The sequence below is a fragment of the Sciurus vulgaris genome (genome assembly GCF_902686455.1).
Source record: "Sciurus vulgaris genome assembly, chromosome: 13".
Taxonomy (NCBI): domain Eukaryota; kingdom Metazoa; phylum Chordata; class Mammalia; order Rodentia; family Sciuridae; genus Sciurus; species Sciurus vulgaris.
This window is the reverse complement of record NC_136474.1, coordinates 96,086,521-96,104,306: the sequence shown is the minus strand read 5'-3', so window position 1 is coordinate 96,104,306 and position 17,786 is coordinate 96,086,521. Positions and strand designations below refer to the sequence as shown.

At 38.2% G+C, this 17,786-nt stretch overlaps 1 protein-coding gene across 1 annotated transcript in view; it reads right to left on the bottom strand.

Moving 5' to 3' along the window:
- The window catches only part of LOC306643138 (uncharacterized protein C18orf63), a gene marked incomplete at both ends in the record, with an annotated part of 56,765 nt that extends 44,135 nt beyond the window's left edge, over nt 1-12,630 (bottom strand). The window contains 2 exons of the mRNA XM_079109049.1: nt 10,578-10,656; nt 12,497-12,630. Of these exons, the coding sequence (XP_078965175.1) occupies nt 10,578-10,656; nt 12,497-12,630 (213 nt within the window). The remainder of the gene's footprint in view (nt 1-10,577; nt 10,657-12,496) is intronic.
- Between the last annotated feature and the right edge of the window lie 5,156 nt (nt 12,631-17,786).

Genomic DNA, 17,786 nt, shown 5'->3' with positions numbered 1-17,786 from the left:
CTCAGCCTATACCCAAAGGACTTAAGATCAGCACACTACAGAGACACAGCCACATCAATGTTCATAGGGGCTCAATTCACAATAGCCAGACTATGGAACCAACCTAGATGGCCTTCAATTGATGAATGGATAAAGAAACTGTGGTATATATATATACAATGGAATATTACTCAGCTATAAAGAATAATAAAATTATGGCATTTGCAGGCAAATGGATGAAATTGGAGAATATCATGTTAAGTGAGATAAGCCAATCTCAAAAATCAAAAACAGGAATGATCTCACTGATAAACGGATGATGACACTTAATGGGGGTGGGAGTGGGACAAGAATGGAGGAAGGAGGGACTGTATAGAGGGAAAAGAGAGGTGGGGGGTGGGGGGGAAGGAAAAAAATAATGGAATGAATCAAACATCATTACTCTATGTAAATGTATGATCACACAAATGGTATGCTGTTACTCCATGTACAAACAGAAACAATATGTATCCCATTTGTTTACAATAAAAATAAATTTAAAAAAAAGGCTGTCTTTTCTCCAATTATGTTTTTGTCATCTTTGTCAAGGATCAGATGACTTTAGGTGTGTTTGGTTTTGCATCTTCTATTCTGAAGCATTGGTCTATGTTGTTTGTTTTTATACCAGTACCATGTAGATTTTTGTTACTACAACTGTAGTGCAATTTGAAATCAAGTGTTGTGATGCCTTCAGCCTTGCTTTTTTGGCTTAGAATTGTTTTGACTATCCTGGGTCTTTTATTCTTCCAAACGAATTACAGAACTATTTTCTCTAGTTCTTTGAAGAAAGATATTGGTATTTTGTTGGTGATTGCATTGAATCTGTATACTGGTTTTGTTAGTATGGCCATTTTAATAATATTAATTGCACCTATCCAAGGACATGGAAGGTCTTTCCTTATTCTTTTGTCTTCTTCAACTTCTTTCTTCAGTGTTTTATAGTTTTCATTGTAGAGATCTTTCGCATCCTTGGCTAGATTTATTCCCAAAGTGGTTTTTTTTTTTTTTTTTTTTTTTTGAGGCTATTGTGAATGGAATTATTTTTTGGATTTCTTTTTCAGTAGATTCACTGTTGATGTATACAAAAGCTATTAATTTTTCTACGTTAATTCTGTAACCTGGTATTTTCTAAATTTATATATTAGCTCTAAAACTCTTTTGGTGGGGCTTTTTGGATCTTCAAAACATGAGATGTTATCTGAAAAAATAAATAATTTGTTTCTTCATTTACTAGTTTTGCCTTTTATTGCCTTCTCTTGCCTAATTTTGTGACTAAAATTTCAGTACTATATTGAATAGAAATGGTAAGAATGAACACACTTGTCTTGTTCAAGATGTTAAAGGAAACACTTTTGTTTTTCCCTAATCAATATGAGGTTTGCTTTGGGTTTTTTGTACCTGGTCCTTATGATGTTGAGGTAGGTTTCTTCTATCCTTATTTTCTTCAGTGTTTTATTGTGAATGGGTGCTGAATATTGTCAAAGGATTTCTCAGCATCTCTTGAGATGACTAAGTGATTTTTGTCCTTAAATCTATTTATGTGATGACTTCTGATTTGCATATGTTAAACCATTCTTGTATTCCTAGAATAAAACCAATTTGATGATGATGTATAATCTTCTAAACGTGCTGTTGAACACAATGTGCTAGCATTTTATTAAAGATGTTTGCATCTAAGTTCATCAGGAATATGGGTCTGTGTTTTTCTTTCCTTGATATGTCCTCATCTGGTTTTAGTATTAGTGTGTTAGTGGCTTCATAAAATGAATTTCAAAGTGTTCCATTCCTTTCTTTTTCATGCAATAATTTGAGGATGATTGGCATTAGTTCTTTAAAGGTCTGGTAGAATTTAACTGAGAATCCATCTGGTCTTGGCCTCTTCTTTGTTGAAAACCTTTTTATTACTGCTTCTTTCTCATTTCTGATTATGTCTGTTTGGGTTTTCTATATTCTCTTGATTCAATTTTGTCAGTGTGCATGTGTGTAGAAATATATCCAGTTCTTCTACGATTTTTAATTTATCAAAGTCTAAGTTTTCAAAATAGATCCTAATGGCCCACTGGATTTCTGTTGTATCTGTGGTGATTTCTCCCTCTTCATCTTTAATTTTATTATTTTGGGTCTTCTCATTTTTTCTTTTTGTTAATTGGGCCAAGGGCTTTACAAATTTAGTTGGTTGCCAAAAAATTAACTCTTGATTCCATTGATCCTTTTTATTTTTTAATTCACAATTTCATTAATTTTGGCTCTGATTTTAATTGTTTCTTTCCTTTTACTTGTTTGGAATTGGTTTGTCCTTGTTTTTCAAGGTGCTGGAGAGGCATCATTGGGTTGTTTATTTGGGATATTTCTAATTTTCTTATGTAGGCAATAATAGCTATAAGCTTTCCTACTACAACCGACTTCATAGTGTCCCAGAGATTCTGGCATACTGTATCACTATTCTTATTTGGTTCTAGGAATTTTTATTTTCTCCCCTGATTTCTTCTATCACCCATTCATCATTCAAAAGTGTACTGTACAATCTCCTTGTGTTTATATGGTTTCTATAGGGTTTTGGTTTGTTGATTTCTAGTTCCAATCCATTATGATATGATAAGATGCAAGGAGTTATATCAATTTTTTTGTATTTGCTAAGAGTTGCTTTGTGTCCTGAAGTATGGGCTATCTTGGAAAAGTTTTCTTGAGTTTCTGAGAATAAAGTTTATTTGGCTGTCATTGAAAGAAATATTCTCTAGATGTCTGTTAAGTCCATTTGATTTATAATATTTATCAGGCTCAATGAGTCTTTACTCAACTTATGTCTGGATGATCTAGCTACTGATGAGAAAGTTGTGTTTAGGTTAGTCAATATTATTGCACTGGTGTCTACCTGAGTCTTTAGGTAGAGTCTGTTTTATGTAATTAGGCACACAAATGTTTGGGGCATAAATATTTACTTTTGGATTGTTACCTTATCAACATTGTCTCTTCTCATTAATTTTGGCTTGAAGTCTACTCTGTCAGATATGAGAGGAGCTATTCCTGCACGTTTTCTGGTTTCATTTGCACAGTATATCAATTTTCATCCTTTCCCTTCTGGTTTATGACTGTCTTTGCCTTTAAGGTGAGTCTCTTGCAAACAACATATAGTTGGGTCTTGTTTTTAATTCATTCTGTCAATCTATGTGCTTTAACTGGAGACCAGAGTCCATTTGAACTTAATTTTATTATAGAAAGATGTTTATTAGTTCCTGCCATTTTAACTGATTTCTAAAATTTAATTTGATCCCGTTTCTCATTTTTTAGCTACTCTTCAAATGGCATTTGTTAATTTGTGAGCTTTGGGGTTTGTTTTTGATTTCTTCTGTGTGGAGTTGTTCTTCAAATATTTTCTGTAGTGTTGGCTTAGTAGTCACAAGTTCTTTTAGTTTCTGATTATCTTGAAAGAATTTTATTGCTGCATTGATTCTGAAAGGTAGCTTTGCTGGATAGAGCCATCTTGGTTGACAATTATTTTCTTTCAAGAATTGGAACACATTATTACAAGCCCTCTTGTCTTGTAGAGTTTGTGCTAAAAAATCACAGTAATTCTGATTGAATTGGCTCTAAATATGATTTGACTTTTTTCTCCCCTTGAGGTTTTTAAAATTCTATCCTTTTTCTGGATGTTAGGAATTTTAATTCTGATGTGTCGTAAAGAAGTTCTCTTTTGATCTTGTCTATTTGGAGTTCTGAATGCTTCCTGTATCTGAATGCCCATCTCACTCTCAAGGTTTGGAAAAATTTCCCTTATTAACTCCCTGAAGATGTTATTCATTAACCTGTAAGTTAGAGGCCTCTTCATTTCCAGTGAGTCTTAAATTTGGTATCCTAAGAGTTCTTGTATACTGGTATTCTGATCATGGTTACTTTTTTTTTTCTTTTTCTTTAATACACTGAGTGTTCAAAGCTGGCCACATTGTCTTCCAGCTCTGATATCCTTCTTTCTTCACTGTGGTGTATCCTTTTAGAGAGAACTTCAACTGATCATATTAATTTATTGAGTCTTTCATTTTCTAGATTTGTTTGGTTCTTTTGCAATATCTCTATCTCCTTATTGAATCTCTCATGCATATCCTATACTGACTTCAGTAATTCATTCAATTACTTTTCTGTGTTCTCTTGGAATTTTTTATAATCATTGTTTTGAATTCTTTATCTCATATTTAATCCACTTCAATATAATCAATTCCTGGTGAATTATGAACTTTAGGTGGTTTCGTCCCTTTCATATAATATTCCTGTGTTGGGTTTTATGCATCTTATGTCTCTATTGGGATGAATTTCTCTTCCATTCTTACATGTGGGCCTTTATAGGGTATAACCTTCTCTTGGCAGAGTGTCCTAGAGTTATGTCTTGAAACCCCTTGTAGGTATGTTATCCACAGTCTTTAGGTTTTTTTTTTTTTCCTGTAGGAGTGAATGTCCATAAATGGGACCTGAGGACCCACCCCTTGCCATTCCTACTTGAGGCCTAGTCATTAGTTTGAGTTTTTGTGTCTACATCTCTTCTTTGTACTCAAGCATAGCTGAAATTTAAGTATTTTTAATTTGTGTGTGGAACAAGGTGCAGTCTTTTGGTTGGCAGCAGTCTCTACTCAGTAAACTTTTAGTGTTCCTGTAGATTCCTTGTTATCTCACAAAAAAGGGAAAAGCAAACAATAACAACTGAAGCAAACAATATGCCATCTTAAAATAAATACCTGGTGCCTACTATTATGTCTACAACACTAATTACCCACAGCAAAAACCAATAAATAAGCATTAATTAGATCTGGCATTAAAGTAAGCAGCAGATGTTAACTATGGCATCCATAGCACTAATAATGGCAATAATATGAATGGTGGGGGCAAAAATAAACCAAATAGTTCTAAGAGATGGTAAAAGTACATGTCATTAAAAGAAAACAAAACATGATAGGAAGGTAGTAGAAAGTGTATAATGTTCAAAATGTGAGCAAAGAGAATGTGGAGGAGTTGTAATAAGTGATTATAAAGAAGTAGGAGATAAAAAAGGAAAATGAAGAGAGAGTGAGAACAAGAGAATTTGCCTGTTAGTGTAAGAAGAAAGGAGAGAAAGAAAAATACAAAACCAAACCAAACCAAAATAAATGAACCAACCCCCCTAACCCTCAAAATACAAGGGGGAAAAATAACTATTGTAAAAAAATGTTAAAAATGTTAGAAAACACGCACGCACGTGCGCGCGCGCACACACACACACACACACACACCAATCTGCACAGCAAGAGCAACAAAAGAAGAGTCTTAATGAAACAATTATCTCCATTGAGATGGTCAAAACAGTTGACAAGAATGAATGGTTAGTGCCTATACTGTCTTCCTTTCTGTTCTTCTTGGGCTATGTGCTGAGAGAGAGCGGGGAGTGGGGGCAAGAGCTGGGGTTCATTAACCCCTTTCTCTTTTTTTTTCTTTTGCTCACCAAACCATCAGCTGGAGAGGCCTAAACAACTTGACTGAAATAGCTCTAGATTCCCTTCTCACCAGTATAAGGTAGGATGGAATGGAAAGTTCTGTGCATTGGAGTTTTTGTCTTCACAGATCAGATGGATGCCTTTTAAGGGTGATAATGTCAAGAAGTTCTATGAAGGGAGTTCCAGCAGCTGGGGCTTAGGTCTGACCAGGCCTTAGGGGCTTTGTTGTGTGGGATCTGCTCTGCAAAGATTAAATCAACAAATCCTGAGGGTCAGACAGATACTGATGTCTGCTGGGAGTCTGGATCTCAGAAGTCTCTCAAGAATTCTACTTCTGGGCAAGGGTGTCAATCCTCCACACCCTCTGCTGCCCAAGAATATAGCATCCTCAAGCTTAGTCCCTGAATATATTCACACTCACCTGCTCAGGTTCCCAACCCCCTTCAGTGTTCACATGATCCACCAGATTCAAAGGTAAACTGAACTGTGCTACCCTTCATTTTCCTGACTTGAATCCCCCTGGGTATAATTTCTGTGCCTGTTTCACTCATGTTCCACTAGGTACATCCTAATCTATGTGATAGGTGCTTTCTGGGACATGGCAATGTTTGCTATGATCTCTTATGTTCCTGCAGCAGCAAGCTGGAGTGTGGCTTCCTCAACATGTCTCCTGCCTCTGCTGTTTGGTACTTGGGAAATACAGAGCACTTTTCATATACCAGTTTGCTGTGCAGCCTCTGGATCAGCTGAAATCAAGCTGCTTTTCAGATCTGTAGGTTTTTCCATGTCAGATCTGTCTACTGTGTTTCTGTGTTATACCTCCCCTCTGCTGTAAACTAGTGTTGCTGCTGCTGCTGGTGCTGCAACCAGTTTGGCTCCAATGTATTTCTTGCTCTTCTTTGGATACACCCAAACTTCTGATTCTCTCAGACAGTCTATCCAATGTTGAATTTAATGAATTCCCTCTTTTCACCTACCTTGCTGAGAATAGGTCCTCTTGTTGCTTGAGTCCCTAGCCCTGGAGCCTTCTCTCTCTCTTCTTTCTCAAGGCTATTGCAAATGGAGCTGTTTTCTTGATGTCTTTCCTGCAGATTTGTTACTGGTGTATAGATAAGCTATTGAGTTTTGTATGATCTTTTCTGCTACTTGCTGAATTTATCAGCTCTAAAATTCTTCTGGTGGTGTTTTTTGGGTCTTTTAAGTATAGGATCATTTTATCAGCTGATAATTTGAAACTTTTCTATTTTTAGTACTGGGGATTAAACCCAGGTGTTCTCTACCATTGAATTATATGCCAAGTCCTTAATTTTTTAAGAATCTTGAAGTGGAGTCTTACTACATTTGAGGTTTTCATTGAGCTAATAAGGCTGACCTAGAACTTGTGATCCTCCTGGCTCAGTTTTCCAAGTTACAAGAATACAGGTGTTCATCACTGTCCTTGGCTTCATATTATGTTTGTATTTCTTTAATTTCCTTCCCTTGTCTGATTTCTCTGGATAGTTTCAAGTACTATGTTGAATAGGAGTGGTGGGAGTGGACATCTATGTCTTATTCCTGATTTTTGAGGAAATGCTTTCAATTTTTCTCTGTTCAGAATATTAGTTTTGGATTTGTTACATACATAATTTAAGATGTTGAGACAAATTCCTTCTATCTCTATTTTCTCCAGTGTTTTTAAAATAGTATTGAATTTTGTTGAAAGGCTTTTTCTGCATCTATTGAGATGATCATATGATTTTTGTCATTAATTCTATTTAAGTAAGGAATTACATTTATTCATTTGTTAGCTGAACTAATCTCACACCCTTGACATCCAACTAACTTGATCAAAATATATAATCTTATGATTTTGAATGCAAAATTATATTATTTTAGTAAGGATTTTTACATCTGTTCATCAGGTTATTGACTGTAGTTTTCTTTCCTTGATGTGTTATTACTTGATTTTGGTATCATGGTTATTCAGGCTTTATAGAATTAATTTTTCTATTTCATGAAATAATTTGAGGAGAGTTGGCATTATTTCTTCTTTAAAGGTCTGGTAGAACTCAACTTTTCTTTTTTGAAAGGCTTTTTATTATTGTTTCAGTCTCACTCCTTGTTACTGATCTATTTAGGTTTTCTATATCAAACTTATTTATATTCCCTAACAATCCTCTAATTTTGACTTGGCTCTTCTCTCTCATTCTTTTGGTTAGTTTGGCTAAGAATTTATTAATTTATTTTCTCTTTTCAAAGAACCAACTCTGTTGCATTGATCATTTTTAAAAATTCTCTATTTCATTGATTTTGGCTCTAACATTTTATTATTTCCTATCTTCTTCTATGTTTGGAATTAGTGTATTCCTGCTTTTCTAGGGCCTTGATATGTAACATTAGTTTATTTGGAATCTACTCTTATTATTCCTCTTCCTCTCTTTCTACTGCTTCAGTGTTCAATGCTATAGCTTTTCTTTACAACTGCCTTCCTAATGTCCCAGACTCTGATATATTTTATCTGCATTTTCATTTGTTTCTAATACTCTTTTCCCTGATTTATTCTCAAATCATTCCTTATTCAAACCATGTTGTTCAATCTCCACATGTAAAAATAACTTTTTCTTCACCAATTGATTTGTAATTTTATTTCATTATATGATCTGATAAGAAACAAGGAACTATGTTGATTTTTCTGTATTTGCTAAGACTTCTTCCTAAAATATTGTCTGTTTTGAAGAAGGCTCCATGAGCAGCTGTAAAGAGTAAATTCAGCTCCTGAGGATGAAAGATTCTATAGATACCTGTTAGACCCTGTTAATTAATAGTATTTTTAGATCTGAATATTCTTTAGTCTTTAATTTACATCTGGATGACCTGCCAATTGGTGAGAAGGGTGTTTAAATCACCCAGTATCATTGTATTGGGGTCTGAGTCTTTATGTCAAGTAGTTTGTTTTAGGTAAGTAGGTGCACCAATGTTTAGGGCCTAATTATTTATAATCATTGTATCTTCTTGTTGGATAGTTCCCTCTACCAGTATGAAAGTGACCTTCTTTGTCTCTTCTGATTAATTTTGTCTTGAAGACCATTTTGCTGGAATTGAGAGTAGCAGCTTCTGTTTGCTATCATTGTTTATTTACAAGGCACATCTTTTTCCTTCAGATTGTGGGGTTTTTTTTTGCCTGTCAGGTGAGTCTTATAAAGAATAGTTGGATCTTATTTTTTATTCCACTCTGCCATGCTGTTTTTCAGTTGGGAGATTTGAGACCATTTACATTCAATGTTATTATAGATAGATAATTATTCCCTCTAATTTTGAATTATTTTTAATGTTAAATTCAGTCTTTCTTCTTTATTCCTGCAATTTTTATGTATTTCTAATGTTTAATTCAGTCTTGATTCTTCTTTACTTGGTGTCTCTTCTAATGAGATTTGTCCATTCACTATCTCTTAAGTTTGCTTCTAATTTCATTAGTATATAATATTTCTTTAAGAATGTTCTGTGATGCTGGCTTAGTATTCATACTTTACTCTTGGCTTATCTTGGAAGGTTTTAATTTCTTCTTCAATTGCAAAGGATAACTGCTGAATATTGCATTTTGGTTGGCAATTTCTTCCTTCAGGACTTGGTATAATGAACTTGGTTTACATTAATCCAAGTCCTTCTTGGATTTTAGCGACTGTACTGAGGCATTAGCAGTAACTCTGGCAACTTATCTCCAAATGTAATCTGTCATTTTTTCTCGAGGTTTTTAAAGTTATCTCTTTTTCTTCCTATTAAACATCTTAATTACAATTTCTTCAAAAGGAACTTTTTTGATGCTGTTTGGGATTCTGAATGCCTCCTGTATTGGATTTCCATGTCACTCCTAAGGTCTGGAAAATTTTCTACAATATTTTGCTGAAAAGGTTATGCACGTCCTTAGTTTGTATATTGGTGCCTTCCTCGATGCCAATAATCCTTATATCTAATACTAATTTTACCAAGTATAAAAAAGTTTTAGTGCTCACTTCTGTAGCACATACACCAAAATTGGAACAATACAGGGGACTGGCATAGCTTCTGCACAAGGTTGACACCAAAATCCATGAGGCATTTCATATGTTTTTGGTATTTATTTTTAAATGCCAATTTAAATTACATAAATACATGCATAACCATGCTTTTAAAAGCACAGTTCATAATAGCTAAGTTATAAACCCAGCCATCAAAAGTATATATCAGGGCAGGGGTTGCGGTTCAGTGGCAGAGTGCTTGCCTAGCATGCATGAGGCCCTGGGTTTGATCTTTAGCACCACATAAAAATAAGATAAATGTATTGTATCCACCGACAACTAAAAATGTTTTCAAAAAATATATACATCAAAAGATAAGTGAATTTTAAAAATCTGGCATATATACACAATGGAGTTTCATTCAACTATAAAGAAGAATGAAACTGTTCTTTTCAGAAAAATAGATGGAATATGAGAGCATCATTAATAAAAATAACTGGGACTCAAACATGGTCTTGTTTTCTCTCATATGTGAAAAGCAGAGATCAAAAGTGGAAAAAAAATGGGGGAAGAATGTCATGAAAACAGAAGGGAGACTAGTAAGGTAGAGGAAGGGGAACGCAGGCACGGAGGAGGAAAGGGAAAGCATGGCACTGGGGAACAAAATCGACCAAATTCTGTCATGTGTATGTAAGAACATGTCAACATGAATTCCAATAGTATGTATGACTATTGGAGTTATTATATTTTATTTATGTCCAATAAAAAATGAACTGACATAAAAATTTAATCTCTAAATTAAAAGCAATGTTGATCTGAGTTCTTTAAAAACAGCTGATTTATTGAAATAAAAACTTCCTTTATATTAAGTATAATAAAATATGATAAAAGATATTAAAAAGTATTAAGCCTATGCTATCTTAAAATTGCACTATGAATGTTTTGTTAAGTCTTTATTTTAGCATTTATGACGGAGAAAATTAAATACTAAATTAGAACCAAAAAAATGGATTTTAAACATCATGTATACCAAAGTTCATCTGTTAGTGGTTTGAGCAAACTATAACAGAGTCCAGCTATGACACTTAAGTTCTGATCAATTTTACTCCCAATAATTAGTAATACCAACCGCCATCACCACCCAAATTTGGTTTTGTATTCCAGGCACAGGTGATGTAAGAATATCTTCATGCAAAAACAGTAATTGCCTGTGGATAAGAAATGTATTAATATCAAAGTGAATTTGATTACAGTTCACAAAGTAGACTTTCTCATTGCTTTTACTTTATTGGAACGTTTAGAAAATCTACTTAGTTAATATTTGAGATTTCTTCTTAGAAAGGAGGTATTATAGACTTCTGTACCACTCCCACAAGGAAGAGTACCTTGAACCCTTGAACATTGTGGGAACTCAGCCAATATCTGAATTAGAAATTATGAAGTTTTATATGCTGATATTAATCTGAGAAGTTGTCCCTAGATCTGAGTTTCCCAATCTCTTTCATTTGTGAATCTAAATTCCTTTTTCAAAATTCCATTTTTGTCCCAAGTTGACTTGAAAAAGTCTAGACACAGTTAAGAATTCATCTCTTTTAACTCCTGTTTCTTCCATTTTCTTTTTTTTGGGGGGTAGGGTGGGGGAAGCAATGGTGAGTAGAGGGCCCTGAACTCATTGAAAATAAGGGTTTAAGGATCCAACTATCAGTGAAGTTACTTCCAAATTACAACTATTTACTAGATTCTTTTCCTTCAAAAGTGAAATTCTTCCCAAGATAGAAAGAAGTGGATAGTGGGTTTAGTTTAGTTTTCAACAGAAAACAATTGACCTTACAACAAAAATTATCACAATTCAAAGTACTATCAGTAATCCTGTTTCAAATGGCCAAAAAAAAAAACCACAAAACACAAAAAGGAATACAGATGGAAATTTGAAAAATTTCAACATTACTGATCATTTAAAAAATACAAATTTAGATGACCATGAGTATGTTATGGGGTTATCTCAAAATAAAAATTAGGCCAGCCTATGACTGGTGGCTTTATATTTGTTGGAACCCACATGAAATAGATACAAGGCCCACCATTGTCTGACACAGCCAGGTCTCTGCTCCCTGTTCCAGGCTGGCAGTTACTGGGAGGGTAAGTTAAGACAGCTACAATCTATGGGCACTGTTGTCTTCAATTCAAGAGCAAACAGCATAAAATCTCACTTTTCCATGTATTTTCCAAAGGGGTAACAGTTAAGTCCTCAATAGGTATCCCTGATGCACTTGGGCAGGAAAACACAGTGGGAAGCAAAGAGGGTAAATGAGAGGAAAATGGAGAAATACCTCACTTATTGCCCCTGAAAATCTGCATTTTTTTTCCAGGAAATTCATTTAAAGATAAAAATCTTCTCATATATTCTGAATCCTCCGAGTACCTCAAATCATTTAAGGAACTAATACAGGGTGGGTCGTCAGTTACTATGGATCATACTTTAGGCTTCGACTGTTTTGTGAAGACTATCCTGGGTCAGATATTTCAAGATAATTCTTGAAGAAATACTCTCTGGTGTCTTATATTGACTTGAAAAACTTGAAAATTAAGAAAATATTCTCATCTGTTTATAGTATTTTTAAGTACCCCATAAAGATTATTATAAATGTTTACTACATATAATAGTTATACATTACCTATATCATACATGTACATGATGTATGATTTATAACAATATTCAAACATGTAAATATAATAATGACAAATATTATTATGTATTAATTAGTTTTTCTAACTTTTGGGGAGTCTGACTTAATTCATGAATTTGTATAAAGATTTCAAGTTTTTAAAAAAGCACATAAGAGATCACAAACATAAAAACTCAACAGTGCATTATATCTTAAATAGAGTCCCTTCTTAAATGTAATCCCATATACTCTGTCAAATTGAATCCCTTAATTTTAAAATTACATACACATATTAAATGAATATTTTGATTTAAAGGACAAAACTCCTAAAATGGCTCCTATATGATTGATATTTTAAAAACTTAGATGATGTATTTTTTACCTGCACATCTTCATTTGTATACTCCTAATCTCAGTATCTGCCATCCTGCTACCCAATATTATCTGGACAGCACAGAGTTTGTGCATATCTGGGAGTGTCATGAAGAACAGTGACTGCTGCCTAGATTCATTCATATCTTTTTGTTGACTGTGTGTCTCAGCAATCAGACTTTCAAAGAAAACAGCAATAAAAAGGTAGTAAGCTATCTTTAGTTCACCAACAGGATTTCAATACCAACTCATCGCATAGCTGATGTCATGTTAGTAAAAGATTAAACAGCGAACTTCTGCAGTTATGTATTTCTAACATTTTCTTTTTAATGTTTTCTAGTGATTTTTCTAAAATCTTTTGCTACATTAAGACACAATTCACACAGCATATAATTCACCCATTGTAAGTACACAATTTGAAATTTTTTTTTACTATCTTCAGAGCTGTGCAACTACCAACGCAATACATTTTGAACATTTTCATCACATCAAAAGACAACCCAGTTTTAAGCCTGTAGTTCTGTAACAAAAACTCAGTAAATTAAGTAGAAATACTACAAAACACCAGTTAATTTATAAAATGCCTAGTTCGTTCTAGGTTCTTACTATGCGCCTACCAAATTATTAAATAAATTGCTTCTACAGGCCCAAGCTAATTTTAACTTTCATTGTTTTCAGGAAAACAAAATCATTCCTCCCGATATAATACATCAAAAACCAAAGTGTGTAGCCAAGCGTCGGCAGTTTCAGACTATCTTTATAAAGCACCTGGGGGCTGAGGAGCATATTATTCTTCACTCTGTGAAAGAAAAGTTCTGAACACGTCGTCAGGTCGTTTGCTTTTCCACGGAACCGACGCTTCCACACTTCTACCTGGGCCCACTGCACACGGTTCATCTTTCGAGAACCGGAACACAAACGCAGTCCGCCTCCCGTGCTCCCGTCCGCTACCGCCCCCTGGTCTGCAGACGGTCTCCGACTGCAGCACGTCGCGCCCGCTTGAGAAGAGCAAACCCCGGCCCAGGAACCCGACGCCCGGCGCCTCGCCCCTCACGGAGCCTGGCCTGGTGGCCCGGGGCCTGGCGTCCCTGTGCCCCGAGGCGCCCAGGGCTTCACCGGCCTGGATCCGTTAAGGGATCCCCCAGGCCCCCCCGACCCGGGCCTTCGGGCCCGCGGGTCCCGGCTCCCCACCTGCCGAGAAGCTTCCAGAAACGCACTGCCACCTGCCGGGCGCAGGCCGCCCCTCCCCTGGGCCCGTCTCTCTGCGCCTCCTGGGAACCAGTACTCTGGCCCGCACACCTCGGCGCCCGCCCCTCAGCGCCCGCTTGGTCACCTCGGTAGTCACTCAGTCCCGCGCGGTCTCCCAGCCGACCCTGCTGTCCCGTCAGGCCCCGCGCTCCCAGCTGACCCCGCTATCCCAGCAGGCCCCGCGCTCCCAGCTGACCCCGCTATCCCAGCAGGCCCCGCGCTCCCAGCTGACCCCGCTATCCCAGCAGGCCCCGCGCTCCCAGCTGACCCCGCTATCCCAGCAGGCCCCGCGCTCCCAGCTGTCCCCTGGGTTCCTAGCAGGCACCACACTCCCAGCAGGCCCTGCTGTCCCGTCAGGCCCCGCGCTCCCAGCAGTACCCACGCTCCCAGCGGACCCCTGGGTTCCCAGCAGGCCCCGCCCTCCCAGCAGGCACCACACTCCCAGCAGGCCCCGCCCTCCCAGCAAACCCTGCTGTCCGGCAGGCCCCGCGCTCGCCTCAGGCCCCGCGCTCCCGGCAGACCTGCCGTGGTCAGCCCCCTACCCCGCAAGCCCTGTGGGCACGCTCTGCCTTGCTTTCTTGTGCTGCACCTCAGCGTCTTGGTGTCACGGTGGGAGCCGCTCCCAGCGCACCGTCCTGCCCCAGCAGGCCGCGTATGCCTTGGGTCCGGCATGCCCAGTCCTTGGCTTTTCCCGCCAACCTCGTTGCCGGGGCGGCGCTGGGGCCCTGGCGGCTGCGGAGAGAAGAGCTGGCGTCTGTGTGGCCTTGGAGCGCGAGGCCCGCGGCCACGCTGGTGGGCGCAGGGCAAGTGCCTGCAGTCTCTCGTCCGCCTGTGCAGGCCGTGTTGCCTAGTGCCGCCCAGTGGCCGCGGCCCGGGGTCGGGAAAGCTCCACGCAGGCACCTCGCGTTCAGGGCACAGATGCATTTTCTGCCCTTCGGCTGCGAATCGGATCGGCCATGGCAGGATGAGGGCGTTCCTGCCAAGCCCCCAGTGTCTGCGGGGGACGTGATGAAGGGCCGGGCCGGCCGTCTCTCTCGAGGACCCCGCAGCAGCTGGCCCCTGTAACGGCTTCTCCCGGACACCCCTTCCCCAGGATTGGGGCTTGAGCACAGACCCACTCAGTTACTGAGGCTGGCCTCCAACTTAAAATCCTCCTCGCTCAGCTTCCCGGGTAGCTGGGCTTCCTACTGAGCCACCTTATCCGGCCCTATATTAATGATTTCCAGGATTGCAACAGTTCAGAAAAGATGCTCACCACTGACTGCACACCCAGCAACAGCACCTCCAGTGATGGCTGAGACCAACTCTTGCCTCAGACCTGCAAGACCACTGAACTGTGTGTCCACGTGGCTTGCATAAATGTCCTCTATTGCATGAAAACATGACCATTGCCTCAGCCTTCTGGAATGCACCCATAATTTACCGTAGTGCACGTGTTCCCATGGCAGTGTTCTGCCCTTACCAAGTACATACCACTGTTCCTTAGAGCTTCTCAGGTTAATTTAGGAAAATGGGTTTGGAGGAAACAACATACAGGATAAATGAACAAAATCTTAGTATGAAAGATAGTAATAGGAACCTTGGAGACAAGCCTGGATCGGGGAACAGGGAGTGTTGTTAGAGGTCACTATGTTTGGTAAACGGTCAGGAAGGCCTCACAGACGTGCTATTGGAGTTCAAGCATGAGATGAATGAGAGCTGGTGACCTTATGGATGACAAGGGGAGAATTTTGCAGCAGGAGGAATAGGAGTATAAAGGCATGCCCTAGGAGGGTGACTGGTGTGTTTGCAGTATAGCAGGAAAGAAGTAGCATCACGCAGGGACCAAAAGCACAATCTGTACAAGTAAAGTCATAAATTTAGACCTACTAAAACTTTTGCTTTAAGAAAGATTGAGGATGAGAAGACAAGCTACAAATGTGCAGGGAATGCTCCCAAGCCTCATATCTGACAATGGTCTCATAACTACTACATATATAAAAAGAACTCTCAAAATAATGTTAATTTTTTTATTTAAAATGAGTAAAAGACTTGAGGAAACATTTCACTGAGAAAGACATTTGAATGAAAAATAAGTATATGAAAAGATGTTCCAAATTAAGACCACAACTCTACAGACTAAAACATGTAAAAATATGGAGACAATACAAAAATGTTGGTGAGGATATGAATAAACTGGGTATCTCATGCATGGCTGATAGGAATGTAAAATGGTACAGCCATGATGGGAGATTGACCATTTCCAAAGAAACTAAACATGCTTAAATTATATTTCCCAATAGTCACAATCCTTGGCACTTATCCTTGATAAATAAAAACTTAAGGTCACATAAAACCTGTATATGATTGCTCATAGCAGCTTTACTGTAGTAACTAAAATCCAAAAATAACCAAATTGTTTTTCAACAAGTGAAGCTGTGATACTCTGGTACATCCATATTCTGCAATGACAATACTTAGTAATGAAAAGGAACAGACTATTGACATCTCACAACTTGGATGGATCTCAAGGGCATTAAGAAAAAGAAATCTAGTCTCCAAAAGTCAGATATTGTTTGATTCCATATAACATCTTGAAATGACAAAATTATGTAGAAGGAAAACAGATTCCTGGTTAGGGTTTATGTGGGAAAGGATTGCCTATGGGATAGCACCAGCTGGAGCCTGGTGGTGATGAGATAGTTCTGTAGCTTGATTGTCGTGGTGGCACATGTACCTAAATTCTAAAGCTGGGTGGAACTATACATGTACATCGTACCAATGTCAATTTTCTGGTTTTGATATTGAACTTTAGTTGCATCAGATGTAATCATTGGGGGAAACTGAGAGAAGGGGACACAAGACCTCTCTGCTATATTTGCAACTTCCTGTGAACCTAAAGTTATCTTAAAATCACAGATTAAAGAAAGTACAGCATTTTCTTGGAAATTATTCTAATATTTTTTGTTTGTTGATGTGAAGTAAAACATTCATATATATGAACTACAACTGATTTAGTATTATAGTCTGAATAATTTACCTTCTTTTAGCTACATATAGTACTTAGAAATATTTCTGAACAACAAAATTTTACACTTGGAAATGTTGGCTTTTTGAAAAAAAATGTAAATATTTTGAAATGCTTTGAACACTGTTTTCTTTTCAGTGGGCACATATTCCTATGTACAGGTTTGTTAGGGAGAAAAACTAATAATCACCAAGCACCTAATGTGTGCAGGCAACTCCGAGACCCTGGGAGGATGACCGACATATACAACCTCTTGTGTTGCTCTCTTATGCAAATAATTACTATAACATCCCGAAGGAAAGGGGGAACAGTAAAACACTATGACCCTGAACATCCCTTTCTGTTCTCAAAACCCTAATCAAGTTATGGGAACAGTTGAGGGCAAGTCTGTCTTGAAGGACACTGGCTTTCTCTTAGGCACACTGGGATCAAGGCACTTAAGTGTCACCTGTAGAAAAGCTACTTTCCTGCAAGTACACCACAACAGTTGCTCTTTGGAATGCGTTTCATACAAGCAAACTAATACTGATGTCACTGTTTCTGCAGACCAACATATAAAACTCCTCGCAAGGTGGGGACTCATGCTCAGGGTGGGGACTGATGCCAGCCTGAGGAAACTGCAGAAGGACACTCGCTGAACAACACGTGGTGAGGTTGGGCACTGCTGGGAAAGTGCCCTGAGGGATGGAGGTGCTGTCTGTTCAGCCTGCAGCCACTGAGCTCTTCTTGGAGCAGTCATTAATCTCGTCTCCGCTTTTCCCCAATAAACTGTTTGTCTCCTATACTGCCTCCAGGTATTTTCTTTGGCCTTTTCACTGTCTACCCCACTACCCTGACTTAACAACTGCCATTGCTGGAAAGGCCTAAACTACCAAAAGACTTTGTTATCATGGAATTTTCTATTTTTGTTTTTTCTTTCTCAAACATCTGTAATTCTTCATACGATATTTTACCTTCCATCAAGAGTGGCAGTGCAGGAGGAAGCTGGAGAAGTATTCTAGATTCTACTCCAAGTGCTGTTCATCATTGAGGTCTTCTCTGGACA